The sequence below is a fragment of the Taeniopygia guttata genome, chromosome 1A, assembly GCF_048771995.1.
Source record: "Taeniopygia guttata chromosome 1A, bTaeGut7.mat, whole genome shotgun sequence".
Classification (NCBI taxonomy): domain Eukaryota; kingdom Metazoa; phylum Chordata; class Aves; order Passeriformes; family Estrildidae; genus Taeniopygia; species Taeniopygia guttata.
Window position 1 is genome coordinate 5,994,529 of NC_133025.1, and position 12,803 is coordinate 6,007,331.

The window sequence follows — 12,803 nt, forward strand, 5'->3', positions numbered from 1 at the left end:
ATATACTTTAGAAGAGAGTGGTGGCACATCATCACTCTTACAGACAGGTAAAGTGAAACATTGCATGGGTGACATTTGAAACACTGATTTATTCTGAATGCCAAAATTTAAACTCCCCAAACCTGTTTTCTGTGCTTGCAGAACACTAACAGCTGTTACTGATTCCAAACAGAGATGTAGAAGTGAAGATGTGAAATACACAAAGCAGCCACAAAGGTGTCTTAATCTTGGCACTGAAATTAAAGTTTGCTCTAGTGACTGCTACTGTCAAACTGAAGAAAAACAATATTAACTCTGGCCCAGCATCCTGTGCTCAGCCCTCTGTTGATCTCTGGGTACTTCAGAGCTAGAATTACAGAGAGATTTGTAGAGGTCCCTTGCTTTCTGTAAAACAGTGTAACTTGTGAAGGTAGCCAGACAAAAACCCCCAAACAACACCAGCACAACTCCTCTCTTTCCAAGCTGTGTATGAAAGTAACAGTGGAGAGCTCTCATAATCTACTTTTAAACTCACAGCTACTTTTTGTCACATGTTCAGGAGAGAATCTGGATACCTGAATGCCTCCTTTCATCTACAAGTAAAACTGCAAAAATTTAACAGCAGAGTTTTGCATATTGCCCTTTTTCTGTACAGTGAAATTTTCTCCCTGTCACTAATCAATGAATGGAAAGAGATATTAGCAGGCTAAATAAAAGCAAGCATAAGCCAGAAGGTGCTTATTTTCTTTTGAGAAGAGGATTTATACGTTAAACTTTATACTTTAAAATAGGAGAATTTTATCAAAACACCTGTATTGTGGCATTTTGCTTTAAGAACTGAAGTTTAGCCATTCTTGAGTAACCAAAGTGTTATAAGGTACTAGACATTAAGTTGGAGCCTCATTTTACAATGACAAACTAACAGGTCCCCAGTGAACACAGGAACCTCCTGTACCCTCAGCTGACCACGTGAAACTGAGCAAAGGAGCTCAATCTCATTCACAGTTCCATACACAGAATAACAGTGATTTCAGTATTATTTACACTAGATGGTAGTACTGAAGACCTGTAAAAGAATGAACTTTCAAAGACATACAGTCTGCTTAAAAGTCAAACAAGCAATTGACTTACCATGGGGATTTTATTTCATTGCTATGTGAAATGATTTCTGAATTTTTCATGGAGGCATTGCTGGAAATGCATAATATATGTACAGTAATTCCAAGATCTATTCCAAGTGTGAAATTGCTTTAGGCAGCCAAAGGCTTTCCTGTGGACTCTGAGGGGGTGGTTACAGTACCAGCCAAAGGGACTGGAGCTGGCTCTGCTTGTGTTAACCCCAAACTTAAGAGGCAATGGGCTTCTGCTGACATCTAAAATGTGTGCACAGAAGGAAGAGAGGCACAAGCAGCACAGGCACTGCCAGCCCTGCACAAATGGATCAGAACTGCACTGGCTGCACAGAACCACCTCAGCCTGAGAATCTCTGCTCTGTGCTCCTTCCTTACAGCCATCTGAGAAATTCCCCTGATTCAGGATTTTTCCACAAAAATATCTAGAATAATAATGTAATAAAATGATTATTTTATGATCACATTAAAACCCATAGCTCTAAATACCATTTTTTAAGAACAGCAGACCACCACAAAATCTGCCTTGGCAAGAAAAGGAGATTAAAAACGGAACTAATACAGAGACAGAAGGGGAAAAATACCCTCTTCTCAGCAGGGTGCTGATGCTGCAAGCGAGCAACAATACTGATGTTTGCATCCCCACTTTTTTTCACTATTAAGCATTTTTAAAGATGACAGCTGCCTAATAGTCCTCCTCTAGTGGCAGCAAAAAAAAAAAAAAAAAACAAAACATTTTGAAGAAATCCAAAAGCACTGTGGCCTATAGTTGTAAATAATTAAATGCTCACATACAAAAATACTGCTTTATTTGGTTCTGAATTAGATAATGGGAGAAGAATACAGAATCCAAAGGAAGGCTAAAATCTCTTTTTAAGTAGAAAGTTTACTCACTTCACACCGTATCTGTCCCGGAACATGATGTTGTCTCGGTACGTGCGGTTCACATCAAGGTCAATTTGCCGAATGTCTGGAGAAGACCCTCGTGCTTGATACTTCAATTTCTGGGAGTACAGCAAAGAACAGAAGTTTAAAAATGTGAACTCTAAAAAAGCAGAAACCTGCCTGACTGTACAGATGTGTCGAATTAATTGCCATCATGTGATTTAAAACAATACAGAATAGCAACTCACAAGATTAACAGTTTTAACTTCCAAAATAAGCATATACATGTACAAATTCTATGAGTCAGAAACAGCCACAGAGTAAAGATGTAGAAAGACCAATCCTATAATACACATTTTTTGACACATCATTCACGACTCATATTTAAGGCTGCTTCAGCATTTTAAATTTCTTGTTGTCATTTCTGAGGCAGGCACAGCACTAGAGAAAGAAAATAAATTTTGCTACTAAGGAACAAGATCCTGAAATGCAAATGCTCTAGACTAGGCTTTAAGCAAATGATTTAGTGTGGCTTTCATACTTTTCCAGTCTTTTTCTCTAGCAGAAGTAATAGCTACATAGCTGCCAGTTACTACTTAAATATAGATAATGGACATTTCTCTAGTAATTTTCTCTTTCTGTTCTAAGCTACTTTAGCTGTAGAATATGTCTACTTTAGCACTTGCTTTAGTGTTTTATAATTAAATCCATTTTTGTAATTGAATACTTATGAAACCTGCACAGGTTTAGACTGACACCTTATTTTTTGCACTTAAAATAATTTTCTCTTGACTCTCATTCATTTATTCTCACTTCTGTCCGTAAAAGTTGAGTTTACAAGACCCTGGATTCAATATGGTATTTTTAAAACATTATTTCTGACTATTAGAGAATACCACAGACAATCAAAAGGCAAAACTCTACAGACTCTGGTTGCAAGCAAACAAGAGTAAAGTCAAAAATGCTAACATTTTTGGGAATCAAACAGGGAACAGTAACATACATCAAGTGTTGAACACAACCAGAAGCTTTAGGCACGTGAGGAATTACTTGTAAGTCATTGAACCAACACAACACTAACCACAATTGCAGCTATGTGCACCTTTCAGTACAATTTAAACTGAACACCCAGACTGATTTGTTCCCTAGACAGACAGAAAAGCAGCAAAGGGAAAATTTCTAGTTTTAAACACCTATGATTTGATGGAATATAGGAAGAGAAACAGCCTAAGCCCTCGCAATCATGGGAGCTTCACATGCGAGAGAACAGAAAGGAACCAAAATTGTGAGAAACAGGAAGGACAGAAGGTTAAGAACTGGAATTTCCCCTGCAAAGCGAACTGAAAGAAGTTATTTGACCTACAATAAATGTGTATTATTCTTCTAATTTTAAGGTGTGCAGTTTGTAAGTGATACTTGCAGTGAGCAGTGTTAATCACTTCAGGAAACAGGAAAATAAAGAGCAGCAAGATGAGTATAACACAAATCACATAATGATGGGAGAAACTCCTTCTACTTCTGTATCTGAACTACAAACGTTTCTTTGTTTTGCATTGAGAATTAGATGACATTAATAATTCCTGAAAATTATTTCACCTATTTTTAAATGCTTCTAATTTTACTTGGCAATCTTTCTCACAACTACATTATTCAGCATAACCTGTTGTTACCTCTTTTGGCTCTCCCACTAGTCTTATTGAGGAACTTAAAATATAATAATCAGGAAAAGCAGCCTATTAGACTAAAGAGCAAGAAATATGAGGAAGGTAACAGGCACCAAAATTAAAATAACATCAATACCAACACACATCTTCTTTCATAAGAATCCTCATCTACTCAGACTCAATCTCAGCTCAGCTTTTGAATACACAGCCTTTTTCCTAGCTAAAATAAGCAATAGATTGCAATGTAATATCTAATTTATTTTTTTTAACATTGCATAACAACAAAGGCTTAATAAAGTCTGTAGCTTTAGTATCGGATATTTTAAAATTAATATTAAGTAGAAATTCTACAAACTCACATTATAAAAGTCTTTCATTTCTTCTTTCATCTTTGGAACATCAAGCAACAAAGACCAGACTTGCCCTCTCAACTGCAGTGGGATCCCTTTATAAATTCTCCTATGAAACTGCAAAAAAAGGAAAGAAGGTAAAAATGCAGCACAATTTACAAAGCTCTGAATAAAATGAATAGTGATGCACAACATGCTGAAGAGAAAAATGGAATTACACTGAGCACTTTAGAAAGAGATGACCTGCCACGGACAAAGTGTTTCAGTGTGTTTTGAACAACATGTCCAGCAGTGCCATTTGGGACCTCTTGACAGAATCCAGAGGCTCAGGGACAAAACAGTCACACAGGCCAAACCATCCCAGGTGATGTTTTCAAGCCAGGACTTTTGCATGTAGGAAGGTTTGTCAAAATTGTATCACCTGTGCTCAGCAAATTTTGTAATTTAGATCCGAAAAATCAGATTCTTAGCATCACTATTTCAAGATAAGCCACAAATAACTCACTGTAATTACAGTCTATAAATAGAAATAGCAAAGAAATCAAGCAGCAAAATCACAAAGCTTTAAAAATTATCAGTAAAAACCCAAAAGCAGAACTGACTTTTGAATTCTTCTAAAACTGCAACAGTATGCTCAAATCTATTATGCAAGGAAACAAACCTTTTGTGAGATCATAAAAAACCAGAATATGCCATTTCTAAAGCTAACAGATTTCACATTCTATTTCTAAACTAATAATCAATCTCCTACATACATATTAAAACATTTACAAAAAACCAACAAAAGAACATAAAAAGTTGTTATCCTCTTTTGAAGACGTATCTAAGACAAGGAAAATTAAAAAGACAACTGTGACACAGAAAATGAACCTTTCTGAAGTTATGTTTTTACCATTATTTTAATGATTACACAGGGAGACAGGTTTAAAAGAGAACAAACCACACACAACTGCTCTCAGATTTTTTCTTCATGTTTATGCTACAATGAAGTTAGACCTTAAAAATTTCAGTTGACAAAGCTACCGCTTCCTTTAAACATTTTTATAAAAGTTATGTTTGCAGCAAGAAATATTTTAAAAGCAATGTCCTCCTCAAAGACAAGATTGTTTTTCTTTTCACGTATTTCACATCTCCAGTTTTGGGAAATTAATGAAACTCTCATTGCAGTATATTTCCAAACCTCCTGCCATTTGGAATGTATCAGCTCTTTAAAGGTGTCTTTAATGCCAACAAGGATTTGTGTCTGGCTTCCAGGATCTGTAACTCTTGCACAAGTAAGGTTATGAGTTTCTTCCCTTGTTCCTTTTTCAAATGAAAAATGAACTTTTATAAGATACAACAGCCATCCTGGAGGCTGACCACACACAAAAAAAAAAATGTTGTGCTTCATAAAGAAAACTTTGCTGCATTAATATAAAGAATGCTAAAGCTGCAACACTTGCAGTGTGAGCACAGCTCTGCCAGTAGAGCTTCTCCTGTAAAGATGAAGAACATACAGAGCTCCAAAGCAGCCTTCTCTACAGTAGATACCCCTGAGCTCAGGTTACACAGGATTTCAGTGTGTGTCAACCCAGACACAAGGGTACCTGCTTGTAGGAGAGAAGAAAATTTAGTCTTTTGAACGTCAAATACCCCCAACTGCAGTGAAGTCATCCTAGGAAGAGATTAGCCTGTCTACTGGAAAGCAGAATGAGCCAAATTTGCAATATCTTTTCTGGAAATTTGGAAGAAAACTATGGGGAAAAAAAATGCAGTGATTTATGTCTTCAGTGACAGGTAGTTTTATTCCTCAGACCCATGTCCAGCAACAGAGCACCTTCACAACAAACATTTTTGTCAGCTAACTATAGTTTTTTAACTGATTTTCAAACGTCTCAAAGAACAAAACCTTATTAATGAAGACAACTGGTTGAAGAATACATTCTCAAGACTACTGCTGTTGTATAAATTAATGTTTTGGGAGAAGGTCAGGTAGATATAGAAGGCCAGAAATAACCCTTTTTAAAAATAGCTTCTTATCCAAAGAGAATTAAAACAATGCAAACCATCCATCCAAATTGTGGAGTTGTTCAGGGTTTTTTGGAAAATAAAACTGAAGGAGAAGAATCTCCAGATTCAGAGGAGTCCATGGCATTTACAATTTTCCCATCTTCTGCACTGCCTGGATTGAAACAGCCAAATGCTAAAGAGCCCTTAAAGCAGTAAGTAAAAGCTGAGACAGAGAACTGTGGAAGCACTTTTCACAGAAAAGTTTGAAAAATGAGTTGCAAATATAACTTTAAAAGAGCAGAAAGCACAGAGAGGTGAACAGTTTCATCAGCCAACTACAGCTATGCACAAAAAAAAAAAAAAGGAGGAAAGCAAAGATTTTTAGTAGCTAAGCTCTGAACTGTTGCACTGCCTGACAGAATAACCCAAATAACTCTCACAGCTTCTTGCAAACCATTTTAGATCTGTGTTCAACTGACTCTGCTGTTCCATCTATTCTTTTATTGAGGCAGAGAAAAAGCTCTCAGTTATCCCAAGTTATTACCAGAACCTGCCTACAGACTCAGCAGAACACAAGACCAAAACTTTTCACCATCTGATACAGAAGAGAGAAATGTCACTCAGTCATGGCATGGGCTCCAGTACACAAGTAAGAACATGGAAATGAGTGTGAAAAATTTCATATCCAATGGAAAACTGAGAGGAGTGGCTGATACACCAAGAAGGCTGTGCTGCCATCCAGAGTGATGTTAACAAGCTGGAGAAATGGGCTGCCAGAAATCTCAGAGTTCAACAAGGAGAGGTGCAAAGTCCTGCACCTGGGAAGGAACAACCCCAGGCACCAGAACATTCCAGGGGCCACCAGCCAGAAAAGAGCTCAGAAGAAAAGGATCTGGGGGTCCTGGTGGACACCAAGTTGAGCAGGAGCTGGGGCAATGCCCTTGAAGCAAAGATGACCAGTGGTATCCCGGGCTGCACCAGGCAAAACTATTCCCAGCAGGATGAGGGAGGAGATCCTTTCCCTCTGCTCAGCACAGTGAGTTCAGTTCTCAGCACAAGACAGACATGGACACATTGCAAAGAGCTACAGAGATGATGAGACTTGACCACCCCTACCATGAGGAGAGGCTGAGAGGGCTGAGACTGTTTAGCCAGGAGCAAAGAAGGCTCAGGGGGATCTTATCAATTTGGCTGTAGCACCATCCTGAAGGGAGAGTGCAAAAAGGATGGAGCCAAGCTCTGTTCAGTGGTGCCTAGTCACACAACCAGAGGCAATGGGCACAATCTGAAACACTCAAGATTCCCTTTGAACATGAGGAAACATTTTTTCACTGTGAGGGTGACAGAGCACTGGCACAGGTCACCCAGTCAGGTTGTGGTGTCTCCAATCTTGGAAATCTCAAAAGCCATCAGGACATGGTCCTGGGCAGCTGGAGGTGGCCCTGCTCGAGCAGGTGCAGGACCAGGTGACCTCCAGAGGCCCCTTCCAACCCCAACCTTTCTGTGACCCTGTGCAGTTCTGCAGTTTTGTGGAAATGACACAGCTGTGCTGCATCTTGGGGAGTGGGGGGGAACTCACACACACTTGACTGCAAAATTAATTTCTGATAATCATTCAGTTCCCAAACAGTTAAAGAAAATATAAATGAGCACCCTGATTATTAGCTGCTGAATGTCTTGCCCATAAGCACCATGCTAGTGCCCTCTGCTGTCTTTCACGTCCTTATGTAATGCCAGGTAAAAAATCTGCTGAGAAATGCTGCTTGTATCTATATACTTGCAGAGCTCTCATCTAATTTCCTGCTCTCTCCAAATTAATAATCAAAAGAGAAAGTAGAAAATTCAGGAAGTTACTTTTTTCTTCTGCTTCTGGGAAGGTGAAATACTGAGTAGTTTTAAATAATTTCTGCAGATTAAGGCTTTCTTAAGGTAATTGCTCAAAACAAAGCACAAATAAATAACTCAGAGTTCAGATAAAAAGACACAGCTATGAAAATACTCATCATTTAAAGAATGGGGTTATGGGATCTGGGATGTTTCCATCAGCACAGGACATAGAAAAAAGAAAGTGATCCTCAATACATATGAACACAGGATACACAAAAATACAGTTTTTTACAGGTTCTGTAGCACATCTAAGCTGATATTCAGCCAAGGAGAGCAGTCAAATTCTTGCAATTATTAATTAGATGGTTAATCCTGAAGTAGGTAGGAGAAACTGACACTAAATGAGGCCTTATCACTTGGGAATTCAAGGGAGCTTCTCAGGCAAAAACAAATTGGACCAATAAATACACTGAATATACAGAATGAAATAAAACCCTTATAAAGTAAGAGGACAAAAAAAATTAGCTATCATGAAGGCCATAATATCCAACATGTAAAAACACCTGGAAAACATACAACCTCCCCTTCCTTGCCTGGCCCCCATCTCTCCAGCTCACAAACCCAACTGGTTTTTGGAAAGCAAAATGAGGCCACTGTCACACAGCACTGGCTTGAGGAGTGGCAACTGGCATCATTGCTCCTGCAAGATATAAAGCTGGTTTTCTTGAAAACAAAACTTTCCCAGCTGTCAGGCAGAGCTGCACAAGTAGCAAAGGGACTCTGCCACCTCGAAAAGAATCTGTGATGAGAAGCATAAGAATTAAAATCTAAAGTCTCACAAGAAAGTATATTTATAATGAAAAGATAATATATTTATAAAGGCTGCTGCCTTTAGAGGTTCTTCAGCTTCTGTGGGTTGCATAAAAGGAAGAAAAAGTGCAAACAGAAGAGTTGCTCCATCTCATTCAAAAATCTCAGGAATGCAAAGAGGGTTCTTCATTAGGGCTCTGTGTTCAGACTCCAAACGAACTGGAGACTTGATTATTATACTGTGTGTGAATGCCAGAACAGCTGGAAATGGCAGCTACCCTGATTGTTTCTCTTCTTCCTTTCCCCTTCAATTTAGGCAACTTCAATCACAGATAGATGAAGGCAGACAGGGAAAGACAGAAATACTTTGGTGGAAATACTCAAATGGGAATACAACATATAACAGTTTTATTTAATCTTTCCTGAAAGTTATGATCATACTAAGCCAGGAAGGATTTACTATCTGTGGGTGGCTGATTGTACCCTGAACTACTAAGCAGTAGAATACAAATAGGAAATAAGAGCACAAACTAGAGAAGGACCACGCTGAAATACAAACTTTGCTGCTCTGTGACACTTCCTGCATAAGAAATGACTGATGGGGAGATGAAAGTTTTATTCTGACAAATATCAATCAAGCAAAGACACAAGGGCAGTTACACACTTCAAAGTGCTATCTGTAAGAACCATGAAAACTCCACTGAAAGAAATGCCTAAACAACCACACAGGAATCAAGGAGTTTTATACACAAAGAGCGAGTCACACAAAAGCACCAGGAGGCCTTTATGAATGAACAGAAGCGCCTGGGCAATCTCAAACAGAAAAAGGAAGCCCATGGGGGGAAGCAAGGACAGGCAGTTTGGAGGAATACAGAGAGACCATCCAAGCAGCCAGGGATTAGTTAAGAAAGCTGAAGTCCTGGTGAGATTAAATCTGGCCAAGGATATAAAGGCAACAAGAAAACCTGCTATATAAGGAAGAAATTCTTCCCTGTGAGGGTGGTGAGACCACAGCACAGCTTCCCAGAGAAGCTGTGGCTGCCACATCCAAGCAAGTGTTCAAGGCCAGGCTGGATGGGGCTCTGAGGAAGGTGGCCCTGCCCACAGCAGGGGGCTGGAACTCTATGATCAAGAAGGTCCCTTCCACCCAGGCCATTCCATGATTCTGTGATTCTACACTGTTATGGAGCTGTACATGGGCTCACTTCATTATATCATACTTTACTACCTCTATTAAATTACCCAAATATTGTAGAGCCTGACACATTTCTGGTCTCAATATGACAATTCTTCCATCTTTTTCCAGTTCCTCATAGGCATACATTCCTAATCTCTATTCCCCACCTCATCTTTTTTACAAGGTTTAGCACAAGAGTTCTAATGGGAAAACAGTGTGGAGTTTCCAAATGCCTCATCTATTTCTTTTATCTATTCTTGTGTGTGTATATATATATATATTCTATATCTATCTACTCTATTCTATATCTATCTATGAATATATATATCTATTCTTGTATATATATGTATATATATATTCTTCAGCAGTCAAGATGAGGAGAAGATGTAAAGTGAAGTATCTCAAATGCACACACCCACCCACCACTGTGCTAATGTTTTCTCATTAATTTTCTTTGGGAAATTATGACAGAAAAAAAAAAGTTGAGACGCAGTCTATAGGCAGCTCTGCAAGAGTACTGAATGAAAACTGTAGTTTGCAATTAAGCATATAACAGTTTGGGATAACAGAATCCAATATATGGATTCATTTACAGTATGTGTACAGAATGAACAGATTCCTTCATGGCAAAGCTCTCTTTGCTGTATATTATGAAGGCTCATCACAAACAGGCTGTCCAAAGTCTTGTATTTTGTATATACCTGCTGTATACCTGGGACCATCACTTTCTCTCAGTCTCCCTTCCTACCTACTTAATAGCACAGTCATGTCTCAAATGTGCCATTTTCCAAAAACAAGCTAATTATAATCTATAATCCTATAACATTGTTACTGTTGTTGTTGCTGCAATGTTCCCTTCAGTGCTGTTTCTAAAGAACATTCATTTCAGGAGCAGCCTGACTGCACAGAAACCATGGCAGTGTCAGGTGATGTGAGTCTTGTAACACACAGGCTGTTCATTTTCTTTAGCAATTTGTTCCTCTAACATTAACCACTTTATCCAGTCAAGTGAAGACAGAAAATAAGACTCAGGAACTGTTCCTGCAACTACTCCCTTCCATGTTTCAAGAATGTGAGCTTGGAAAGCTGGTGCATTCTTCCAACACACAGATAAAAGCTGCCTTTAATTGTGAGTTTTGCATGGTTCTGAGAACATGGTCAGGCTTTCCATAAAGAGCAGTGACAAATAATGTCTGGCTTTCAACTGGGTGCTCAGGAGAAGCAGGCAGCTGATTCTTTATTCTGTATCTTCTGGTTGACTAAGCACATAAAATGTGAGATAGAAAAGGAAAACACCCTTGTTTTTTAAACCTCATATGCTTCACTAGAGTTCCACAATGAGTGAAAATTTTTCCTAGCCTCAAGTGACGTTCATCCCTTTATGAACATATTGAATTATTCCGGCCCCTATTTATAGTTCAGTCTATAATTTGTTACATGAACTGAAGCTCTTTCTGCTCAGCTGATCTGCCAGACCTTCTGCATGCCTGGTGAAGAGAGGATTATTTATTTAAGTCAGTATCTCGTGGACTGAGGTCACCAGTGGCTGAAGAGCACAACCACTGCTGCTTAGATGACACATGGTTATTGTGTTACCTGAAAGGTCACATTTAACATTCTCTTTGCAAACAAAACAGCTGTTATAGAGGTTTTTTATTGTCCCTTTGACTTGGGAACATATTTGGTCTTAAAATCTCCTTACTGCTACATTAACAAAACAAAGAAACAAAGTCACAACAGTTAAGACCCCTAATTTCTTCTCCCAGAGAAAATGGCAGGACAAAAAGTAGGATTATAAGAAAACTTTGGGAACAAGTAATTATTTTTCATGCATGCACATAATATTTTAAGAAAATGGACTTTCTAGATTCTGAGCTATGCCATCAGAAGACCCAACAGAAAATGCAAAGACAGCTTTTGTTAAACTGTCCTGTGTTAACACAGCTTAACACAAGTCTTAAACTGTGCTGAAGAGAAGACGGAATCTGAATTTGGGATTCTGTGCATTATTCACCAAACAGTAACAAGACCAGCTATGAAACCCCTCCCACAGCCCAGTGCTGGGAATACAGCTTCTTCAGCGAATTTTTTTCCAGCTGAAATTCTTCCATAATTTTAAGATGACCAAGACCACAATTCCAGCAAATAAACTGTTCACATGGAAGTCCCCACCTAGTTTTAAAAGCAAGTAAAATATTTAGCACTTAATGGCACACCTGACATGACCCACTCTGTCCACAGATTATTCTGCACACATGAACACAATTCCTTGCATTTGATCACCAGTTTTATGGGGTAATTACTATTGGATTATTAGGTATTATTGCATTTTGGAAGAACAAAAAACCTTATTCTTTCATTGTGGGGTTTGGTGTTTTTTTTCAGGTATCATACACAGGCAATCTAATTTCAGGGTATACATTCTTTCCAAAATGACAGCCAATGACAAAAGCATGCACAATTTTACCTTTTCACTATTCTTGTATTTTTCCCAGCTTTTCAGCATCTTAAGCCATTTTGTAGTTCTTTCAATTTCAAGATTCTTTTGCTGAAAAGGAATTAGAAATTTTTAGTATCTCCAAAACAAATGCATTTAAAGTTGTCTATGTTTTTCTAAAAAGAACAAGAGAATGTTTAAGAGAGCATTATTAATTTTTTTCAGTCATCTGGGAATGGCAAAGGGTAACATCAGTTCATTTAAAACATCCAAAAAAACAGCCAACAAAAAACCAAGCAGAAACTCTTATTTTCAGCACTACGGACAAATTGTATTTTATAAGAGATTAAGTACAAGATTTCTAGAAGTTTCTTTTTTACATATTTGGAAAGTTACAAAAAACAAAACAAAACAAAACAAACAAACAAAAAAAAAAAAAACAAAAAAAAACCCACCAAAACTCCATTTGTTTTTATACTCAATTTTCAGGCAAATAATTTCTGCTGCAAGCCACTTAAAGTTAGTTGTCTCTGAAATTATCTTCTTTCCCCAGAC

General features: G+C 38.1%; 1 protein-coding gene across 7 annotated transcripts in view; it reads right to left on the reverse strand.

Moving 5' to 3' along the window:
- The window catches only part of USP6NL (USP6 N-terminal like), a 110,627-nt gene that overhangs the window by 23,620 nt on the left and 74,204 nt on the right, over nt 1-12,803 (reverse strand). For all 7 annotated transcript variants that reach the window (XM_030290418.4, XM_030290435.3, XM_030290430.4 and 4 more), the window contains 3 exons: nt 12,279-12,359; nt 4,018-4,125; nt 2,004-2,113 (listed from right to left, as the gene is read on the reverse strand). In XM_030290418.4, the coding sequence (XP_030146278.3) occupies nt 2,004-2,113; nt 4,018-4,125; nt 12,279-12,359 (299 nt within the window). The remainder of the gene's footprint in view (nt 1-2,003; nt 2,114-4,017; nt 4,126-12,278; nt 12,360-12,803) is intronic.